Raw genomic sequence first — 23,905 nt, 5'->3', positions numbered from 1 at the left:
AAATGTTATCAGCACTACTGTATTTTGATGAAGGCACTCCCCACTTTATTAAACGTACGGTATGGCCCGCACCATAGGATGATCCAAACCGTCCATTAGATGGGCCACAGCCTAAATATGTTGTGCCCCAAAATCATTTCCATAGGTTGATCCTAACCCTCCGATCTGAATGTTAGAATCTTTGGGGCACAACCTATTTAGGCTTTGGCCCGTATAATGGACGGTTTGATCATCCTATGGTGCGGGCCATACCATACTATTAATAAAGTGAGGAGTGCCCTCATCAAAATACAGCAGTGCTGAACACATTTCCCTATAAAAAAAATCCCTTCTTTTTAATACTCTTCTTGGAGGAATGATAGATGCAAGGGCCCCCTCTTTTTGCAAGGGCTAAAGAACAAAAGGAATTGATTGTGAGTATTAAGAACAAGAGCAACAGGAAAAGAAAGCTTGGGTGCGTTTTTTCAAGGCTTAAGAACAAATAGATTCTCTTTTGCAGGTATTTTCCTGCTCTGGGTTATGGAAATTTTCTTGTTTTTTGTGCTTCAATTTGGCCCTGTACTCGTTTAAAGAAAAAACCCATAAATGAAAATAAATGGGAGCTCTTAGGTTTTTTCGAAACCTCAAGAAGACTAAAGTTCTGTAGTTTTTTTCTTAATTAAAAAAAATGTAATTTTGGTATCTAGTGAGGCAACCCATTTGACGAATTGATGAAATTTCATAAAAATGAACATTTCTCTTGATCTTGCTTGCATTTTGATATTTTAATGGCTGCTGTTCTTCATTTTTTTTCTTATTTTATTGGGTCATGTGGTGGTTTTATGAAGGGGTGATATTTTAAATGTTTTTATAGAATATTCTGAAACATTTTATAATTAAAAGAAACAAAGGGAAAAAAAAAAAAAACTCTCCAACTTGGGTTATGTAGGAAATAAAATAAACAAATCCCTTTTTTATATTAAGGTGATTTTTAAGACTGATTTTGTTGATTGTAGGGAGTGTAAGGTTCTAAATTGGACATCTAACTCTGTTATCTATAAATTTCCTTTTCTTTCTTTCATTAACATATTACACTTTTTCAAAGAAGGAAGAGAAAAATAAAGAAATGGGTACTAATGACAAGCCCAAAACAAGGGTGGCTTTTGTTCTGATCGATGGGATAGGCGATGTATCGCTGCCAAGGTATCGTTATAGGACGCCTCTGCAAGTAGCCAAAATACCCAATTTGGATGCTATTGCTTCAGCTGGAGTGAATGGGCTAATGGACCCAGTTGAACCAGGATTGGCTTGTGGTAGTGACACTGCCCACCTTTCTCTGTTGGGGTATGACCCCAGAGTCTATTACCGAGGTCGAGGCGCCTTCGAGTCCATGGGCGCTGGATTGGCAATGTCTCCAGGAGATATTGCATTCAAGGTCAGTATTTCTCTTTACCTTTTCATATTTTTCTTCTACATTCCTGCTTGTACCTATCTCCATTTCCCCCCCCTTGCAATATGTTATGAGTGTATGAATAGTGTAGTGTCATATTGCCATGTCGTCAAATTAGTATGTTATTCACAAGATTGTATTCATGGATACGTTCAGTATTTTTTGGATTCTTCTTGTGGAGCAATTCTTTAAGGTGTAGAATAGTGTGCTGCTATATTATTGGTGGTGTGATGCTACCAAATTAGAGTCCTCTTGCTCTTAGGTGTGGGACTTTCAGGATAAGGGTATATTTAAGTTGAACAGAATATTGATTAAAATTTTCAGTTTTAGTTTCAATTTTATTATTATTTTAGTTGTTAAGGAATGTTTTTCCTGCATCAATTGTTGTTGCTGGAATGTTTCTTTCCTGCATTAAAATTGGGTAACAGAGCATATCTTTTTTGCATTAATTGGTAACATGATTCCTTTGAACAAATTAAGTACTTAGGTTGGCACTTGCTGAATTCCATCAGTCCACAGATTGAAGTGTGACACACTGACACGTACGGATATTATTTTGCATAAATTTATGGCATTACATTTATGTTATCCATTATATTCGCATTCGTAATATGATCCAACTTGGGTCAGGTCAGATTGAGCTTGCTAAAAACTGAATTGCATTGAACTTCATAATTAATAAATTGAACCTGTAGGTGGGAAGCACGTATGCTTCAACCATTATTCCTAGGATGTGATCTGGTTGAGTGCTGGCCAGGTTGAGTGTCCAAACCCCAGGTGGTCTCCCCCTATCCCTGGGTTTGTGGAGCTAAAACTCGATGGTTCGAGCTTAGGGAATCTGGAACACTCAGACATTGGTGACCTTCTTTGCAGTGCAGATAGCATTGTCCGTTGCGCATTTTTTAGTTCTATTGGGGAGGCTGATTCCAATGAGGTGGAAGTTCCGTATGGGATCTGTCTTGTCGACACCCTCACTCCTATTAATACTTTTTTTTTGTGGTGGAGAGTGATTATCTCAATGTTATTCATTAGATGAAGAACGGTATGGGATAACTGTGGAGGTTTGCGGGCACTATTTAGGAGATCTTGGACGTGGTGGAGGGGCATGTGACTTTGTTACCAACATGTATTCTACTCTGCTAACGGGGATGTGGATCCCCACAACAGCCTATCTAAATGTGTTTCTTTAAAACTAATGACTCTTGCATGCTGCCTCAATTCTCACTTATCACTTCATTCCCTATATGCTTCTGTTTGTTTCCCATGTACGTCATGTTTTCTTACCCTATCACGGTCGAGAGCTTCCCATTCTTTAATCTTCCCTTGCCTAGGGATCTCACTTCCCACCCTGGCAACTTAACCCGAAACACGCTCACAAGGTAAGCTCGACTTGATGACTAGAAGACTTATACCCCTTGCCTGTTATTATACTAGTAAGACAACTTTTTAAAATTGTTTAAAGCATTCTGCTTACTCTGAGTCCTATTTTCCAGGGTTGCCTAGTGTGGTACACATGATTAGAATGTGATCATATGTATTCAAAATAGGGGAAATTTTAATGAATACTTTTTATATGGAACCATGTCGATTCTTGACACTTGTGTTCTTGCCTTTGCAAAATATCAGCAAATGCATATAATGCTGTTTCAATAGCAGATTATAACAGATTGGGCTCACACTTTATGTGTTTGGGTCAATATGTTTTATTTTAAACTGCAGGTTTACATGTTGCTTCTTGATATCATTGGGACTTATTTTGTTTATAGTGAAGGATTATGCTATTTGCATTCTTTTCTTCTTCACTGTGATGTAGGCAATTTATAGAATCCAAAACATCCCCATGAATTATATGTAGACTATACATTGGATGTAAAGTCGTCATGTTAAAAATAATTGTAGACTTAACCTTCCTCATATCCATTTTTAACTCATTCCAACCAGGATGTCTTTTTACTGCTGATATGAAATGTTCCTTCATATTCTATTTCTCAAAATGCGGTTTCTCTGCTTTCCATCTTTCATTCATTGTCTGCTGAAACCCATGGATACAAGCTTTAGCACATGCAATGACTCGCTATTTTGCATCATAGTTGCTTGTTTCTCTTGATAACCCTTAGCTTCTATTGCATTACAGTCTAACTTTGCTACAATGGATACAAACACTGGAGTTGTTATCAGCAGGAGAGCTGATAGGCACTTTGAGGAAGAAGGCCCAATCCTCTGTGCAGCATTGGATGGAATGAAGCTGTCTGCTTTCCCAGAATATGAAGTGAGAGTCAGGTTGAGATACTCCTACTAAATTATTTAAAAAAAAATTGAAAATAAAAATGAATGAAACAAGTTGTTGAGTTTCCTGCAGTAGTCTTTTTACCAGACTGTCCAGAGGGCCCTTTCTCCCTCTGAGTGATGGTGGTGGCCTTGTTTACCTTGGAAAGGATTCAACCGTCAGCATTCATCAATGGATTAGTGCCAATTTTCTAACATTATTTGTTTGTTGGTGTGTTTCACATCAGAAAATAAAGTTCTTTGTTCTGTTGCTAGTGATAATAATGACATTACAAAAACATAAATAGCAACCAATAAAGCTTTTTTTTTTTTTTTTGGGAACTTACCTGAACATTGTCCTGCATAACACTACATCTTCCACCTTCTGATTGGAATATTTTTATTTTCTTAGGTATAGAACCAGTAGTTTGCGGTAATTCTGAGTTTCTGACAGATTTCCAAAATGAAAGATCCACACCAAATAATTTTATAAATCAAAATCATCCCTTTTTTACATTCTTCTTTAAACTTTATAGTCCACTCAGCTTTCTATTAACCAATCAAGACTTTAAATCGTGTAGTGCATGACTTAAAGGCCAGATATACTCTGGTGTGCTTCTACTTTTGCTCCAAGTCAGTCTGAATTCCTTAATTTTAACTTACCTACGAGTAAATCAAAATAAATGAATGAGTTGCTGTCACTTATTCTGTGTTTCAAAGAACTGAGAAGGTTACTGTCTCGTACAGATACGCAACAGAACACAGATGTGGAGTGGTTGTGAAGGGGTCGAACCTGAGTGGAAATATATCGGGTACAGATCCATTGAAGGACAATCGCTTACTTTTGAAAGCCGAAGCCCTGGATGATACATTTGAAGCAAAGAACACAGCTGCAGTTGTCAATGAACTATCCAAGGAGATATCACAAATCCTAGTCTCTCATCCATTAAACAAAAAACGCGCCGAAGAAGGGAAAAACATTGCAAATGTTGTCCTTCTGCGGGGTTGTGGAATTCGAATTGAGGTCAGTTATATCAACCTTTTTTTAAAGTTTTGTCATTTTCTTTCTAGAGAGTTGGTGTTTATGGGATTAACTACGAGTGCATCCATCATGACCACACCAGGATTGGATGTGCGAGTGGTTACTGGTTTTGCAGTTGGTATTCTTACCCACCCTAATCAGCAGCAACTAAGGAAGCGATATATGCACTCCATTGTTTTGAAAATGGCACTCCTCACTTCACTAGACACTTTCCTGATTTCCTGTTGACTGTTTGGAATTGTGATAGTATTTGACAGCTAATTAGAAATGTCTAAATAAAAAGAGGAGTGTCATTATTAAAACAATGGAGTGCTGATATCATTTCCCTGGTAACTAAAACAAGGTATTGGTAGAAAATCTATTATAGATTAGTGACTGGTCTGTATCCTTTACTATGCTAAATGCTTCGAATTTTGTTAAGGACATTGAGATCCTTTTTGCTACACTTTGGTTTCACTTAACAACAAAAGGAATTACTTGTTCGGAGCGCTCATAAAAATTGTTTTTAAACAAGCTTGAAATTGAGGTACCATTGGATTTTTATGTAACAAAAAATATTTGAAATTGATTGCTGGCTTCTTTTCATTTGAAGGTCTTCACTTATCATACTCAAATATCTTTTTTTCGTAGGTAATACTGCTACCAGAAAAAGATAATCTTTGCTTATTTGGGGGAAATTTTGGTATTGTGAGTCTGTGACACATCTCTGAAATATATATTGGTCCTGGGTTTGTCATTTTTTGCAGGTTCCCACATTTGAAAAGAAGCACGGTTTGTGGCCTTGCATGGTTGCTCCCACCAAGATTATAGCAGGGCTGGGTCTTTCAGTGGGTATTGATATCCTAGAAGCTCCTGGTGCAACTGGAGACTATCGAACACTCCTAACTTCCAAAGCAACCGCTATAGCTAAAGCACTTTCAGCTCCATTGCAGTTATGCCCTCGTGTTTTTGTACCAGGAGGAGATGATCACAAACCCGGGCAAGCTAATGGCTATGACTTTGGGTTCCTCCATGTCAAGGTGGAAACTACTTAGCTATTCCATTTCTGATCCCTTGGCCGGTTTCCTGTTCACAAAGCAAAGTTTTGAACAAAAAACAACCAGTTTTTCTTACATGTGTTGTGTTTGCTATATACTTCTCTTTGTTCCTTTTCATCATATTTTCTTTTTTATCGTATGCATGCTTCATTAATTATTGTAGTTTCCTATGATGTTAGTGGCTTGTACTTTACGTCTATGTTCTCTATTTCTGTTTATGTTCATTGATAGTTGTTTATCTGATTTATGGCTTCTACTCCTTTTAAGAATCTTTGCAGTTTCTTTATCCCTTTTAATTGGAGCATGGATTATTCCTCGGAATGCATTTTGTGATCCGTAAAGGGAGATTTTATATGGTGTAAGGCCTTACAACAATATGGTAGGGGTACCGCCCTTGATATTTGATCCAACAGCAGCTCACTTTTTGAGCTTTTTGAGGAGCTGCTGTTGGATCAAACGTCAAGGGTGGTACTTCCACCGTACAAAGGCCTTATTGTTGTAAGGCCTTACACCATATAATTTCTCCCGTAAAGGAGCTATAGCTTTTCTTTTTTGTGTTTTCTTGTAATCGTTTCCTCATCTTCCTCCAACCAAAGGTAGAAAAAGAGAATGTCTCAATGAATCATATATTTGAATAACAGACTGAGTTCTATTTACTAAACTGAGTTCTGTTTACTCCATCCTGATCAATTATGGTACCAAGTACTCTCAATTTCTCATGGACTCGGATATTAACAAGCGGGCAATGTGGATTCTCTCAAGTCTCAACTATAGATCTAGTAGCAGTATTTTCTTCAAGCCTTTTATACTAGATTTGGCTATGGTGTTACTAATCTTTTTAGATGGTTCTTGCTACTACAGGCAATAGACGATGCCGGTCATGATAAGGCAAGTTTGTTCAAAGTCAGAGGGTTGGAAGCCGTGGACAGAGCAATCGGGCAACTGGCCAGGATCCTATGGGAGGCGGAATCTACTGGGAACTTCCAATACTCGCTTTGTGTCACTGGAGATCACTCTACTCCAGTTGAATATGGCGACCACAGCTTCGAACCAGTCCCATTTACTCTGTGCCGGTTAGTAGACTATGTGGGTGCTGTTGGTGGTGAGACTGTTGTGATGGCAACTCCTCTTGATGCTTTCCCTCTTCCTAAAGTTGAGGCGGGCGAAGACCTCAAGGAAGATTTTGAGGTTTCAGAGGATAGCAAAAGCAAAGACTGCAAAGCTTTTGCGGGTGATTCAGTTTGTGAATTCAGTGAAATAGCAGCATCAAGGGGGTGTCTTGGGCGGTTTCCAGGGAGTGAGATGATGGGAGTAATAAAGAAGTTCCTTCAGCTGAAAGCTTAGAAACTGAGGGATTTCAAGGTTCCATCTTTGTTTTTACTACGATGATCATTTGTTAGTTCTGTTGTGGGCTTGAAAAAGAGATGAGGAATTATGTTCGTGCTCTTAAAGAGTTATGTTTCTCATTTAAGCTATGTTCTCTTAAGTTTTTGCCACGTTGGGAAAGGTTGATACCAAAAGCTCTTGTATGACTACAAAACATAAATAATTTTTTTTTAAAAAAGGACTGATGTTAGGGTTCTTCCTAATACACGTTTCGAGTCCCTATCATTCCATGTTTACATGATCGAGTTGATCCGGCCGGCGAGTCCCTATCATTCCATGTTTACATGATCGAGTTGATCCGGCCGGCGACCACAAGTCTCGCCAAATGCTGTTGAGAATGCCTTGATCGGACCAACGTATGCCCGTTGGTCCATGGAGCCTCATACAGGGTCATTCCATGTATAGTTAAACTGTTGATTTTTTTGTAGTCTTTTATCCATAGGATGAGACCAAGGCCTTGCAAGTTGTCTCATGATTATCTACAAGATCAATGGTGTCGATTGCACATGGATGTCCCTGCGTGGGACTAAAAAAATGATTTTTAGCATTGATCTCAAAGCGAAAATTGCCTCCTTGATTTTGATTACAACTCATAATGTACAAGAGAACTCTCAAATGCTTTCAAACCAAGCAATCTATATTCAAAATGCATTGGCAACCGTCGTAGGTGATGGGAAAATTTTGAAGAGTGAACTACAGTAATAGTTGTTGGTTCCACTTCCACAGCTACTGCACCACTAAAAGATGAAGAAATGATCTTATCTTTACATCTATCTGTGGAACAAAATGTAGTGATTGTGAAGACTCGTTTAAAAAAGGAAGCGTTTGCATGTAAAGATAAGGAAACATATAAGGTCTCGTTAGAAAAGAATCATGGAAGGATGCAAAGATAGGAAACCATATAAGGTCTTAATTTTGTTTGGGTCAAGCTCCAGTGTTTTGATAAACATGCGCTCCACTTGTTTGTTGTGTAGTATTTAAAGGGATGTCAGAGGATATTACGGTTCTCAAAAAGCTCTTAAAACCCTTTAAATACTACATGACAAACAAGTGAGCGCATGTTTATCAAAACATTGGAGCGCTGAAATCATTTCCCTAAATAAAATATCATGAAGTGTCATTTGGGAACACAGTTGTAATCAAAATACCTCTTATAATAGTGAAGCATGGTTTGGGGTTTATGGATTCCATTACAATAGATTTTTTATGCTGTGTACATGCGAAGTCCGGTATTTTTCATAAACGTAATGTGTTTTTTTTTTTGTAGGTAAGCTGGGATCGAACCTCACCCAAAAGTTGGAAGGCCAAAGGCCAATGCCTTTACCATTGGGTCTGCTCATAGGATGATCCAAACTGTTCATTTGTTGAGCCACAACGCAAATATATTGTACCCTGAAAGTTTTTCCATAGGATGACCCTCAACTTCCGGTCTATAGAGGGACTGCACATTATAAAAACCTATATAGGTCGGAGGGTTAGGATCATTCTATGGAGAGGATTTACGGTGTACAACCTATTTACATTGTGAGCCAACAAATGAACAATTTGGACCGTCCCAACAATTCTTCTATTTAAAGATTTTTTTTGGGTAGGTAAGCTGGGATTGAACCAATAGCATCTAGCTTGAGATACAAAGCCTAGACCATTGAGTTACCAGCCCCACCCCGGGAGTAACTTTAGGACTTTCCAATAATAGGTCACCCATCCTAGTAGTACTTCCACAGTTCCACCTGAGCACAATCAACTTTCAAGTTTGGATGAGACCCGGTGGGATCGCCATAGCAAAAAATAATGGACCTTTCCCGCACACCAAATTATAAATGGGGGTGCGGTTCGTGAGCTAGAGCTCAACCTGTGCTAGAGCTTAGAATACCTCATCTCCCATAGTGGTTTGACTCATCAAACCTATTCATTCTATAGGACCTCACATATATAGGATGTTCCTAAGAAATCATCTCCACATCATAGTCATAACCGTTCGATCTATAAGAGCGTAATTTCTAGCCATTCATTTTAAACCTCCACAAATAATAACCCTAACCTTAACCCATCACTAACAATAACTATAACCTATAAAACTAATCAGATGACTCAAACAAATATGGCATATATGGTTTGTGAGCTCTAGCTAGCTCAAGCTGGGCTCTAGCTCACAAACCATATCAGGTAGTGGTTCAACATAGTATCATTACAAAGAATTAGAAGTTTAGAACCATGATTCGACATAGTGTCGACTCATTACCTTCATCTTCGGGTGCCTTTGTCAACAAGTAGTGAGTCAAGTCATATATGGCCCATATCAAATTGCCCACACCAATCAGACAATCCTAACCGTCCAAATATGGGGCCTACAAATTCAAAGTTCCACTGATCATATGCTCAAACCGAAACCATGCAGTGGGATCCATTCACCGAAAGAAAATGGCATGAAAACCCATTTTTCTCTAATGCTCAATTCCATGGCATGGTCACAGGCACCGTCCATTCCCTCTTCCCTCTTTCCCCCTTATTCTTCTTCTTCTTCTTGCATTCATAATAAAATGAGAATTAGGGCTTATCGTTCTCCTCCATTTCCTTCAAAACCCATCCATAACAGAAAAAACTACCTACGCCAAAAGCTTTTGAAAACCCTAACCCAAAAACCTAACCCCTCTACTCTCCTTCCTCACCAAACCCTAGAATACGCAAATAACCAGCTCGAGAATCCCTCTGATATAAATATTTTCGAATATACCTATAATCTCGTCCAAGAAGAAGAAGAAGATGATATAAAGGAGCTCGATTTTCAATCCCCCGGTCACGGAGTTCCAATCGAGTTAGGGTTTGTTTCTTCAAGGTCAGTCCTCAATCTAGTTCTGTGTTTTTTCGGATTGTTTGTAATTCATACCGTATGTGCTGTTTGGGTATTTGGTGGGTCTATTGATTTGGACGAGAAATCCGAAAATTCTTTGGTGGAAAATTCGAATTCGGGGTCTGAAACTACGAATGGGAAGAAAATTAGGGATTTTTTATTGAATAAGGGTGGTGGGTTTTTTGGTTCAAAACCTGGTGGTCTAGTTTCCATTGACAACTCGGAGATTGAACAAAAAATCTTGCAAATTAGGGTTTTGGCGAGGGAGGCTAGGGCTAGTGAGCGGAAAAAATCGCACTCTGATGAATCTGTAATTGGGGATGAAGATGGTGTTAGAATAGATATTCGAAAAGAGGTAGATAGCCGATTGATGAAATTAAGGAAGAGCCTTCATTCTCGGAGGAAGGATATGCCATCATTGATTAGTTTTTTGAATGGCTCTGGTAAGATTATAGATGGGAAAGATTCATTGAGTTTGAATTCCAAAGGAAAAGCGGGGAATTCTGCGTCTAGAAAACATCATAAGTTAACTGGTTCTTCTGCTAGGCCTAGAAATAAGCCAAAAGGATTTCCAGGGTTGAAAAAAGATGTTATTTTGACTGAAAATAATGAAAGAAATGCGAGTGGCGATGTTTCGACTGGTAATGGTTTGGATGGTGATTCTCGCGATGGTAGAAGATTAGCCGTGAAGGAAGAAGAGTCACTCTTGTTGAGAGATGAGGTTTTGAAAAGAATTGTGTTAAAGGTTATGGCAAATGAAGAAGCGGGAAGAGAACCATACAGTGGATTTGATTCTGAAGAGATGAGTTTCTTTCGAGCTCTGGAGAGGAAGTTCGAGAGAGAAGGGGAGAGCGCAATACGATGGATGGAGATGAGTGTTGGCAGTGTTGATCTTGACAGTGGTATGACTCTTGAACCCTCCATATCTGCAAGGAGTGTTCGCCAGTTTTGTTATCTTCCACGTTTTTTATTTTTATTTTTCTGATGGTTTTTTTCCCTTGTGCTAACCAAGGACATTGATTTATTTTACTTTGCAAAATGCTGTTAGCTTTCCAATTGGTTAATTCTTGAAACTTTGGATCATGTTGATTTCCATTGGATTTCCTAATTATTTTTGTTCCTATATGTTCTGAAGAAGGATTTGATAGAACACTCATCATAGTTAGTCGTGCCACTCTTTCACCTGGTCCTAGTCTACTAGATATTGTCATCTGTTTTAAACAGATTAAGAATATCAAGAAAGTGAGTTGTGGAACATGAGAACTTCTGGATTGGTTGAGCCACGGGTAACAAAGCTGGACATGGCAGCTTTCTGGGCTACTTTCCAGTTTGGCATCCCTTTTAGCCAGTTAGATCTGCCTTTTCACGTTTTTCTATATAATTATTATCACATTCTTCGAGATTCCCAAGTTAACCTCACTTAGTCCTGCAGGTGCTGGAGTTTCACCTCAGCACAATGATGAGATTGTACAGAAGATACATATCTAGACTATATGTGCAAAATATGTGAAATCACCTGCTGATTACTGCTGTTAGAGAAGCTAGTTCAATGAGTTATTTTGTTTGATATCTCTCTCCAGCCAGTTAGACCTGTACAATGCTTATATAGGATACATATGTAGACTAAGGCCCTGTTCGTTTAAGATTATGACAACCGATTGTGAGTGCTAAGCTGATTATTGTACTTAAATTTAAATGTAATTTTGAGTCCAATAATTGGTTTGAAACTCACAATCGGCTATCATAATCCTAAACAAACCGGGCCTAAATGTGCAAAACATGCAGAATCACCTGATGATTCCTTCTGTTAGTGAAGCTAGTTCGCTGGTCTATCTTTCAGTTTGATATCTCTCTTCCAGACAATTAGACCATTCTCACATTTTTCTAAATAACAATATGACATTCTTCCAGATTTCCAAGTTAACCTCACTTAACCCTGCATATGCTGGAATTTCACCTCAACGCAATGATGGGATTGTACAGAGTGTACGAAATGATGGGATTGTGCACAAACATGTTGAATCACCTGCTGATTACCGCTATTAGAGAAGTCACTTACCCATTTTGCACCCAATAATTGAAAGATCGATGTTTTGCCACATTTTATGAGCCTGAAGTTGGAGCTGCTGGAAGTAACATGGCACAGTACAGTTATATATCTTCTGTTATGCTTTCTAGTTAAATCCTCCTAGCAAAGGTTATTTACTGAAACTTTCCAGGTGAGCTGTAGATGGATCTACAAGTCTACAACTATATAAATACCTGCTACGTCTTTCAAGTATACTGAGATTGAAGCCAGTTGCTAGCATAATATTCTATCCATTAACACAAATTCTTAATTTTACTGTTCTCTATTGTTTATCATTGAGACTGCCTTCCTCGTAAAGGCACAACAATTTCGTTCTATCGAAAACAACTTCGATATGGCATATTTACTCCTTTATCTGATGATCTTTCTCTTCAAGTCTTCTTGAACATGGTAGTTCATTATTCTTATTCTCTTACAAAATTTGTCATACATGTTTGAGGCCCCTGGATATGCTGGCTAAATCTGATAACAGTTAGACAATTTTTACTTCTAGGTGGCAATCCTCAAACTGGGAAGAAAGCCCACCTTGAAGAATCTGTAGAGCCAGAAATGAGAAAATCGAATGCACATGATGTCACCAACAAGTTAATTGAAAGATCGGAAAGCGAACAGGGCACTTCAGTCAGCAGTATCAAGAGTGACGGCAGCTTTCTGGAGGATTCTCAGAATAACCATTTATTTGGAGAGAATGGTTCACACGATAGAAATATTGCTTCTCAAATTTCTGAAGTGACTGGTAACCCAAGCGAAGGCTCAACAATGGGAATTAAATCAAAGGAGTCGGAGGCGGCTCATTTTTCTCAAAGTCTCATAAAAGCAGAGCAGGACACTCCCACAATATCTGAACACCAAACTCTGTTGAGTAGCAATGGCACCAAGCTGGGATCACACACTAGAAGAGTTGGACGAAAATCAATACTTCACAAAGTCAAAGATGGGCAGGCAGATGTTGAGAATAACTTATGGTGGCTGAATCTTCCATATGTCTTTGTACGTTTATTGTGCTCACGTGCTGTGGACTTTTATCAAGTTCTATTCTTTATCAGTAGCTACATTATACTTTCTTTATAAGGTCATTCCAATCATATTTGATGGGTAACTATGACAATTTATTTCTTATATTCTCTCTAATCTTCAATCGATGTTTTTTAGAACATTGTTTTTATGAAGGTAAACAATAAATACTCTGTTTTCTTTTCTTTATAAGTTCTAGATAGATTGTATGCTAAGCACTCTACCATTTGTATCCTGTTTCAGGCTATTCTTTTGCGTAGAGGGTCTGACCGTGAAGGCCCGAAAGGTCTTTATTCCTTAAAGATGAATTCTCATCCAAACAGTGCTAGTTGTACGTCTTACACTATTGCTTTTGAGGACCGTGGTGATGCCACTAACTTCTGCTATCTACTGGAATCATTTTTTGAAGATCTAGAGGATTTCAGTGCTGATATTGTTCCTTTGTCAATAAAAGTAAGACTTTTACCTGATGCTGGTTATTTGAACTTCACATATTCATTTATATAATCCATAGTTTTCTGCAATGGAAACTGATGCATTGATTTCATCAATTGCTACATCATGTGTATTTTCCTATGATATGTGGCCACGGATTTGTGTGTTGAGTGTTGACACATATACGAGGTGTCTGACACAGTAACCCCCAAAATTCTAGAAATGGGGGTACTATGGGTATTTACATATAAAATTACTGATTGCTAATTATAATTTGCAACAAAAAAAATATGCTATTCATTTAATAAACTAACAAATCTTAGGATTATGCAATTATAAGTCTCAAATAACCATGAGATAATCAAATAACAATGAATTTATCAATCTAATCTTGTTAGATTCAATCAGCAGTACGCATCGAGTAAGAGAGACCAATAGGAAACAATGGATATGATATTGGAAGAGTGTTTAGTGTTTTAGGTTCAGGGGAGGGGGATAAAAACAAATATTAGTTAAAGGTGTTTCGATGATAAATAATATTTCACTTGACATCCTCGAGAGGCTCACATTAAGTTGACAGTTCTAGCAGTACGTTTACAAGTTTTGAAAGGAGCGTCGATGAGTGTCGACACACGTGTCCGTTGATAATTCATAGTGTCAGCTAAATCATAGGTATTTTTATGTTATTCAAATTTAAAATGGAATTTTTGTGAATCATTTGGAACATTTTTTCAAACAAGCCTAATAATCAAGGAATTTCCATATTAACTACACCTGTCCATTGAATAAATGCCACATCCTTCTTTCTTGACTTTAATTTATTGGATTTTGATAAATGACCAATATGCTGAGCAGATGTCTAGCTAATTGCAAATTGCAATAATCAGCAATACATCAAGGCATTTATAGTTTATTTATAGAGTAATTTGCTTTGAAAAACTAAAATATCGAGGAAACATATCTTGGTTCATGCTAAGAGAAATGTTTTTCTACTACACTTCATGCATGATTTCATGGATGCATTTATTCTTAAGTCACGTAAATAATATCTAAAAATGGGTATGTTTCAGGAGCTTAAACAGGCAACAAATTCTAGTGCCATGAATGTAGTTGTTTTGAGAAAGGGGCAGCTTCAGCTTTATGCAGGACAGCCTCTTGGGGATGCTGAGATGGTGTTGCGCTCCATTTTGGAATGAATCCTGTGACCAAAGACCCAAAATAAAAATTGACCAAAAAAATAGAGGAAACTCATATGAGGTAGCATCTTCCATTATGAGGAAACTCATATTGAAGACTTCAGAAGCTTGATCCTGACTTCATGATGAGAAAATCTTAACTATCAACACGGGTTTTTCCGGTGTCAATTTTGAAACCCAGCTATGGAACAGATTAAAATAAACAGGTACCTGATATTTGTTTTCTGTTGTCGTTTATCTCTGTATGATAACCTCTTTATATCTGTGCTTTTTTTAGGATGACTGAAACATGTGAAGCAGGGTCACAGGCTTGAATCAAAGCTGGCTGCATCATCTTCAACTATGACATATCCTTTGCCAAAGGCAACCAATGGTGTGATCCCTGGTGTAAGCATTTTAGTAGCTTTAAATGGGGAAAGTGTACAGTTACCCTTTAATATCAGTTATTTACTTATACCCTGGAAGAAAAGTAATTGTGCTCATGCCCTGTCAGATAACACGTGACTTGCAATCATGTCTGTACTTTTTTATTATAACATTGGTCGAAATGTCAGTTACCTGTCGCTTTACCTAGGTTAGGTCCATCTCTAACAGTCAAAATCTGCCACTTGTTGTCTGCCTTTTAAGCAAACCTCAAGACAACAATTACCAAAAAAAAATAAAAATAAAACACTCTTTAACACTCAGTGTACAACTTCCATGATCATACCTGGTGCTCTAAACTTGTTTATGATTGAATCCTCTCTTCCTCGCTTTTCAGGAAGCCTCTTGAGTCCTTCGACCTGTCATCCTCATGTCTCTATAACCTCTGTCGGAGCGAGATCTCAAGACAGACTACCCTAAAGGAGTCAAGATGTGACCAATAGCTTAAGTAACAGTGATTTCTATTCTTAATGAGTCTAAATGTTTAACAAAAGGAAAACAAAGGGTGATTTTTTCCCCACGGGATGATGAACACAAACCCACTCCAATAATACTAGTTGATTGGATTTTTAATGTTTTTTTCTTCAAACTTGTAAAAATATGAAAAAATTTGCATGTTGGGTGATATTGTGCCTACTGCTTTTGTCGTAAATTGGTTTTGCAAATCTGGTTGATGGTTGTAAGATGGCTGTTTGCAACCTTGCTATTGTAGAAAGAACCCTATTTCATTAAGTTACATGCCATCTTTTCTTAATTTTTTTTCTTGGGTATTTTAGGGAAGATGCAATTGCTTGCTAACTTTTTTCACTATCATATGCTCTATTTGTCTTGAACTTTCAACCGTTTTCTCATTTACTTTGTTATTTTTTTTACCAGCTTGGATTGAGAATCATCTTTGAAGAGGCCTACTTCGCTCTATTGTTTCCAGATTTAAGCTGAACTGGTGTTTCCAAGAAACGGAATAACATCTATTGCAAGTTTTTATAATTGGTATGGGGTGCATCTTGGGCCAGCATATTATGACAAAAAGAAATGAGTGTGATTGTGATTGCAATTAAGCTCTTTCTTATTCTTCTTATTTTGTGACTTGAAATCAGTTCAGGCAGAGCAAAACCTTCTGGAGCCCATGGCCTCCCTCATTAGAGGGGTTCCCTTTATCACTCCACCCATTGTATTGGAAATTTTTTGTTAAGTGTACCAGTGCAATTATTTTTTTGCTAGGCTATTAAAGCAATGCATGATATTCCATGAGTATTAGCACAATTTTCCCATTTTTAATGCAACCTTTTATCATGTCTGCAACTACTTTCATTTCTTTAGAATGAAAATTACCAACAGACTGATTGGCAGGACTCATGTACTCGAGTGCTTGAGAAGATATAGAAAAATTGTTTTTACTCTAAACTTTGTGTATGAGTGTATGTAATGCATGTTTCCAGTGAAAAAAATGTGCATGAGAGGATTTTGCAATAATTTATTCACTCATTACTTACCATCCAAAAACAAATATTCACTCACTTCTATAAAATTTACATTAATTTATTTTTTAATGGAAACTTGATCAGTGTGCTTGCCTAAATTGTGATGTAGAGAAACAAGAAAAACAACTACAAAATAGCCAATAGTGTAGGTAGAGAGCAACCAAGTAAGCTTCAACAGATCAGAACCAATCATCTCTGGCACAAAACTTTAAAACATTCACAAAGAACATTTTCGAAATATTCTTTTTTGAATGTAAACTATGCAGGTCCAAACGGATGACAATTTCCAAATATTCTCCATGCTCGAAACTAGCATCAATTGATAAATGGGGTCCATCCCAATCCCAATACACACTTGAAGTGCAATTAATAAAGATGCATATTGCTGCCCTAAATCCCCAAAAGCATGAACCAGTCAATTCAATAACCACTTAAACATGAACCTCAAATAAATAGCTTTGGTTGCCAGAAAATACATGTACTTTGGAGTTATAATAATTGCAATTAAAATGAACTTTGGACTATCCTAATTATGCAAGCACCTACCACTTTCTGAGCAATAACTGGATTTTGTTTAAGAAGTATTGCAGACATGATCGAACTGGTTCATGAAGAGAAACAGTAAGTAGAAAGAATGCAAGAAACACTAGAACACTAACTATGACTGTTATTCTCCACTACAACCTTCTCTCTCCATGTCCCGTGTACATGCCGAAATGCGACACTAATGTGAGAACTCAAATATCTTGGTTTACTACCCTGCACCAGACACATCATCTTTGCTAACCCATTGCATCGCATTCACTGCTTCGCCTTCAATCACGAAAGTGCCTGCAAAACTATTCTAATTGCTCCACACTCTGGCTCAACTGCTCAGTTCAAAGACCTCTGCCTCGCTAGTCTCCTTGATTCCAATGAATTGAAGAAAGCCATTCTTATCACTCCTAGATGATCCCTTTATCATCCACCCCTTCTGATCCCAAGGAAAGGATTTTTTCCCATGGGAGATTTCCCATTAATGATGTTGACTGCATGCAGAGAATCCAATTCAATTCATATGTCTTTGATGCAATTTGCTTTGGCGAGGAGGATTCCTTGATGAATGACTTGAATCTCTAAACCATGGATTTCTTCAATAGCAGTATTGAGGGAGAATAGGCTGAGGATTTTTCTAACTTTGTCTCGCAATATGCCTCCAATTGATGCTCGGGTACAGTCTAAAAATGCGTCCGAGTTGAGTTTTATGACCTCTGGATCTGGTTTGCTCCAATACAGACCTTTGGTTCTGATAATCTTCAACCTTTGTATCGTTGCCCCTAACAGTCCTGAACAACAATGTAAAGGAGGATTTCAAGGAGGCAGCATCACATCATGATAATACCAGAATCTTATTCTATTGCCAGCTACAATAAACCAATCCCTAAATTGAATGGCTCTTCAATCTCACATACTGGCCTCTGAACCCACATTCCTATATACCATTCTGGATGCCTACTCCCCTAAGCCATCACCATATTTGTTTTAGTAACTTGTTTCTGTTGCATCTCCCTCTTTTCCAAAATTCCACAACCTCTTGCCCAACATGCTTCCCTTCTCTTTTTAACCTACACTACTTTTAACTCACCATAAGACATCCCATTCTCCTCCTATCATTTTAGAGGAAATCCCTTTTGGATCCTTGAGCTGATCAATCACACTTGCCAAACATTAGAAAAGGGACATAAAATAAATCTACATATTGAACAAAGACAATTTATGGGAGAAATCCTTCCACAAGTACTAATAGACTCTTCTAGGTTCCTGAGGTCTGACTAAACTCATATATGAACTAGGAAGGTCACCCCAACTACAATCAATCATCGCAATCTCCACTGTGTTATCATCATCTTGGATTCCCATAACTATAGAATTTGCAAAATTTAACGTTTGCCCGGACCCCGCCTCAAAGCACCTTAGGACTACATTCCAGTTGCTTGCTCCACCCTCCTGTTGAGAAAAGAGAGTATAATTTCTGCTGAGGCTCTGTTTCTTTCAGCGTAAAATGGGCATATGACAATTTCTACATCCAAAAATTTGTCTTACAACCGTTTTACGTCGAAAGAAATGGAGCCTAAGAGTAATGAGTAGAGGAGTTACTGTATCGCCCTGCCTTGATCATCTCGATCTCCTGAAGAAACCTTTGCGGAAATCATTTACTAGAGAAAATCAGCTTAAATGACCTCTTTTGTGGAATTCATTGAAAAATCCAATTACCTTAGATTTTTTCAACACTTTCCGACCAACGATTTAGAAGAAGAAGATGAAGAAATGAGGAATCTAGAGACGATCCTTGGATTTGTTCAAGAAAAGCCAAAGAAAAATATGTAGAAATTTATATACTGATAATGATCAGAATATCAATAATCATTCCGTCATTATGATACCACAGAACAAATTCATTACTTAAATTCACATTGAACTTACGCAACGAGAAAATGGGATTCCATCAAGGTGATGCAGAAATTTCTAGGAGGAACAAGTTTTCACTTGAATATCTATAGATGTTCTCTTTGTTTGGCTGTAGGTATTTTCTTCGTAGAGTAGTGGTGTAAGTAGTGAGGGAGACGAGCCATGGATTTACAATGAAGTTACCTCGTAGAATATTGGTAAGTAGTGTTTGGTTATCAATCTCGTTAGTAGTAGGGGTGTCATTACCAATATCTATACTTATATAGCAGAAGAGAAAATCAGAGAATTTCTATCGGATTTACACGTCACAGTTATAATTTTTACCACCACATCCCTATCCACATGTCTCTCAGTTTCTCTCTCCCTTGAATTTTACCATTCACCCCTTTGCTGCTGTGTGTATTAAGTACATACATGAAAGGGTAAAATCGGGACTCTGGAATCCTTTATGCTACGTGTCCTCGGTAGTCAGAGATATTTACGTCTCCTCCGTTATATATATATATATATATATATATATATATATATATCGATATAATAAGATACGGAAATTCAGAATTTTTTTTTACTTTGTTGAAAAAACCATTAGCTTGACACGTGGAAGATTAAAATGTTTAGGGATTTGCTAACATCCATCTTAGAAGACATGTCGCAGATGTTCTGTTGCAGATTTTCTCTTCATTCACGAGGTGGCTGCCAGTTGCAACAAACCATCCGCGCAATGCCTTTAGCATTGGACGCTAGCACATCCCAAATGTTATGCGGATCAAAAGTCAACATTTGCTGCTATTAGCCCACACCATAGGATGATCCAAACCGTCCATTTGATGGCTAAAACCATTATCCAGCCCCACTATTGGATGATCCAAACCATCTATTTGATGGCCAGCATATCTCCCACGTTATGGATGCTCTGTGGAGCCCACTTCATATAAATGTATGCCATTTCCCGGTGATAAATTCACCCCCTTCTACAGTTCTACTACAAGATTCACCCCTATTTTTCAAAATGGACTATACAACCCACACCATAGGATGATCCAAACCGTCCATTTGATGGCGACAATGTAAAAACACTATCCAACCCCCACTATTGGATGATCCAAACCGTCCATTTGATAGCCACAATGTAAATAGGTAAAAAATTTCTTTCGAAGATTTAGAGGGATATTTCCAATCTCACTCATTGTGTTAGTTTTGTATTACCATTGTTATCATGTCCCTTGCTCCCTTTTAACTTCTCTGAATCAAAACTAACTTCTGATTGAAATAATTATAATCAATGCATTACTTTTTTTTGTTAAATAACTATTAAAACGCCGTTTTATAACAATTAAGTTTTTTTTCTCGCCCGCGCATCGTGCGAGGTGATTTACTAGTGTGTGTGTGTGTATATATATATACTAGTAAAAAAACCCGTGCGATGCACTGGACGACAAAGAACTGTACGGACCACGTCATAGGTTGATCCAAACCGTCCATGTGATGGAACAGAACATAAATAGATTGTGCCCCAAAAATCATTTGCATAGGCTGATCCTAGCCCTCCAATCTATAGAGGTTTCCATAATTCCTCTTAAATCAGACGGTTAAGATCACCCTATAGATTTTTTATTAAGAAACCATAAAGGAAAGGGATAAGATTGAAATTATGTGGCTTTAATGGGTGCATTTGTTAAAAAGCATAAAGGAGGGGGTAGGATTGAAAATATGTGAGTTGAATGGGTGCATTTGTTAAAAAAAGTCAAAAAAAGTGATGTGTAATTCTCATAGAATTTTCCAAAAATTCAAAAAATTCTCTTCTTTTCCTCCCAGCTTATAGTAGTAGATACCAACAAAGAACTGTACGGACCACATCACTGGTTGATCCAAACCGTCCACGTGATGGAACACAACATAAATAGGTTGTGCCCAAAAATCATTTCCATAGGCTGGTCCTAGCCCTCCAATCTATAGAGGTTTCCATAATATGTTGTTCCTCTTAAATCGGATAGTTAAGATCACCCTATAGATTTTTTATTAAAAAAGCATAAAGGAGGGGGGGTAGGATTGAAATTATTTGGCTTTAATAGGTGCCTTTGTTAAAAAGCATAAAGGAGGGGGTAGGATTGAAAATATGTGTTGAATGGGTGCCTTTGTTAAAAAAAGTCAAAAAAAGTGATGTGTAATTCTACAAAAAATTCTCTTATTTTATCTTCTACTATATATATATATATATATATATATATATATATATATATATATATATAGAGAGAGAGAGAGAGAGAGAGAGAGAGGAAAATGATTGTGAGCTTGAGCGCACCATCCTTATGGTGCGCTTGAGCTCTCAAACCCATGTGGCCCACATTGTTAGGATGATCCAAAGCATTCATTTGAAAGGCCCTTACATAGATAGGGTGTGTACAAAAAATCAGCTCCATAGGATCATCCTAACCCATCCATTTGTGGAGGTCAAAATGGACAGACCACAAATCTGCCCATTTTTGCCCTCCACTTTTGGAGGGGTTAGAATGATTCAATGGAGCTGATTTTTGGTACACACCCTATCTATGATAGGGCCTTGCAAATGAATGGTTTGGATCCTCACAGAAATTGTGGGACCCATGTGATTGGTGCACTCAAGCGCACCATTTGATTACAGCGCTCAAGCGCACCATTTGATTACAGCGCTCAAGCGCACCAACACATTCCTCATATATATATATATATATATATATATATATATATATATATATATATAGAGAGAGAGAGAGAGAGAGAGAGAGAGTTAAATCATCATTCCTAAGAAATCTTAGCAAAAACTCACCTTGTTGTGGTTTTTGGCTTGGATTTTGTTCGATGGAGACAAGAGTGACACATCAGCACACAAGGAGACCACTAAGGTAGTCTCCTGGGATTTCAATACTATATTGACAATCTAACAAGCAAAACCCTTAAGCCATCTCTTTTGTGCAGTCAAAAAGATTTTTTTATAGTATGCACTGTCCATTTCAAGCGAGGCCTTAGATATTATTAGGCCTGTAGCATGGGATGCTATATACATTGATGAGAAGTACTTGAGTGGACGTGATGGCCCCAAAGAAGCATTTAGTAATTAGTACAAATTGCCTTTTGACTCATTAATTACAAGGTTCAAGTCATTCACGGCCTCCTTGTAGAATCTGGATCACCGAAAGTTAGAGGAAAACACCAAAGAAGGCTAGTTTATTTTCTGAACTCCAATAGGCAGCGAGTTTTCAACTTTACGCCTTGACACGCTCAAAGTACATGTGTTAGACCAAATTAAGATCATTTTGCCCTTCCTTGTTCTACAAGTGGTACACATCACAATCAACATTTTTCCTGCTGATTGCGTCTCTTTTTCTACCTGCATTAAATATACCTCGACATCTCTTTTTCTACCTACAATCGGAAAATACATGGGTGCGAGTGAACTAGCCCATCCGTCAAGTTGAAAAGTCAAGTTGAAAACTCGACATCTCTTTTTCTACCTGTATCAAAATTCAATGCTTATGTCTCCAAAACAGAGAGAGAGAGAGAGAGAGAGACTCACAATTCCAGGTCCTTTTTTAATCTTTCAAAGTTCTTATCCTTGTCACAAATTTACCCAATATTTTTTAAAGGGATTTGCTAACGTCCATCACATAATGCATTTCGCGGATGGGCTGTTCCATGTCAGAGCAGAGCAACCACCTCATGAATGAAGACAAAAGCTACTGAAAAGTGAACCCATGTTGCTGCTCTGACATGCAACAGATAATCTGCGAAATGCCTTTCGCGATGGACTCTAACAAATCCCTTTTTTAAAATATTGTGACATTTTGCAAATTTTTGATAAAATGACAAAATCTTAAAAATTTATCAAGATTCTTAAGAAAACATTGAGATATCTTTACATTTTATTCTTACCACAAAAATAGCACCATAAGTTCAGCATATTATTTGTTCTCCTAACTTTGTTCTAGAATTTCATATCTTTACATCTTTATTTTTCAGCTTTTTTTTTCCTATATAAACTCAAAAAATAACAAACACGAATTACACCTTAATCGAGTATTTACCGAGACAAATATTTGTAACTCTGATTCTTATCTGCAATGAGGCCTTGAGAACGTCCCCAAACTGTTCGAAATATCTTCATGTTTTCTCAGTGGGTGTGCCTCACCAAATCCCCAAAAGAAGACTTTAGCAATAGTGTTAGCTATCAGGCCTTAAATTATGGGGCCTACTTGTTCAAAGATACAAATTATTAAGACTTTAGACTTTGGAAAACGTTGTATCCCCAATCAGCAATAGTGATAGCTATCAGGCCTTAAATTATGGGGCCTACTTGTTCAATGATCCAAACTATCTATCTGCTAGGCCTTACTATGGAGATGTCATACAACAAAAATCTTTCCCATCAGACTATCTTAATTATTAACCTTTTAATTTGTGAAGGATTTTTTAATTAATACAGACCCACTACTTTTATATTTTTTAGTTGTCTGTCCCAAATTGGTGGCATAGAATCATTAGATGGAGGAGAAATTTGGTGTATGGTCCATCCATGGCAAGGCCTAGCATATAAATGGTTCACATCATTAAATAAGTCGGCCCCACTTGCACTTCTCCTTCCACATAATTTTCAAAAGAAAAATATGGCCATCCATCGTACAACAATCCAAGTCTTTAATTTTGACTAATTGTTCATTGTGTTAGAGGAATTAGGTCAAGCAAGAGGTTGCTTGAAGCATTACACCCAAGGTATCTAATTTGGAATACCAAGTTTGTTGCCTCCAGCCCCTATATATAGAGATACACTAGGGT

At 37.6% G+C, this 23,905-nt stretch overlaps 2 protein-coding genes and 1 long non-coding RNA gene across 7 annotated transcripts; 2 read left to right on the top strand and 1 right to left on the bottom strand.

Annotated features, from left to right (window-relative positions):
• The first annotated feature begins 321 nt into the window (after nucleotides 1-321).
• LOC143853192 (uncharacterized) lies at nucleotides 322-7,257 on the top strand. 2 transcript variants are annotated; one of them, XM_077362926.1, is made up of 6 exons: nucleotides 322-499; nucleotides 1,088-1,414; nucleotides 3,564-3,709; nucleotides 4,442-4,718; nucleotides 5,483-5,755; nucleotides 6,635-7,257. In XM_077362926.1, the coding sequence occupies exons 2-6, from the start codon at nucleotides 1,106-1,108 to the stop codon at nucleotides 7,115-7,117; spliced, it is 1,488 nt and encodes a 495-aa protein (XP_077219041.1). In that variant the 5' UTR covers nucleotides 322-499; nucleotides 1,088-1,105; the 3' UTR covers nucleotides 7,118-7,257. The 2 variants fall into 2 exon arrangements, with proteins under 2 accessions (XP_077219041.1, XP_077219040.1); XM_077362925.1 differs by having other exon boundaries at nucleotides 1,085-1,414.
• A 2,196-nt stretch (nucleotides 7,258-9,453) lies between these two features.
• LOC143852727 (ABC subfamily C protein) lies at nucleotides 9,454-16,438 on the top strand. Of its 4 annotated transcripts, none has more exons than XM_077362296.1 (6): nucleotides 9,463-10,912; nucleotides 12,593-13,089; nucleotides 13,357-13,566; nucleotides 14,619-14,950; nucleotides 15,022-15,117; nucleotides 16,044-16,438. In XM_077362296.1, exons 1-4 carry the CDS (start codon nucleotides 9,535-9,537, stop codon nucleotides 14,742-14,744), a joined length of 2,211 nt encoding a protein of 736 aa, XP_077218411.1. In that variant the 5' UTR covers nucleotides 9,463-9,534; the 3' UTR covers nucleotides 14,745-14,950; nucleotides 15,022-15,117; nucleotides 16,044-16,438. The 4 variants fall into 4 exon arrangements, with proteins under 4 accessions (XP_077218412.1, XP_077218413.1, XP_077218411.1 ...); XM_077362295.1 differs by having other exon boundaries at nucleotides 15,022-15,131; XM_077362297.1 differs by lacking the exons at nucleotides 14,619-14,950; nucleotides 15,022-15,117; nucleotides 16,044-16,438 and having other exon boundaries at nucleotides 9,454-10,912; nucleotides 12,593-13,194; nucleotides 13,357-13,494.
• LOC143852728 (uncharacterized) lies at nucleotides 14,437-15,162 on the bottom strand. Its single transcript, XR_013236850.1, has 2 exons — nucleotides 14,955-15,162; nucleotides 14,437-14,747 (listed from the first exon to the last, which is right to left on the bottom strand). It is a non-coding gene; the product is annotated as an uncharacterized LOC143852728 (long non-coding RNA).
• Nucleotides 16,439-23,905: the final 7,467 nt, after the last annotated feature.

This window comes from Tasmannia lanceolata, unplaced genomic scaffold (genome assembly GCF_043159265.1).
Source record: "Tasmannia lanceolata isolate RefF3 unplaced genomic scaffold, GAP_Taslan_0.1 ptg000019l, whole genome shotgun sequence".
In the NCBI taxonomy this organism is placed as follows: domain Eukaryota; kingdom Viridiplantae; phylum Streptophyta; class Magnoliopsida; order Canellales; family Winteraceae; genus Tasmannia; species Tasmannia lanceolata.
This window is presented reverse-complemented; position numbering and strand designations above follow the sequence as displayed.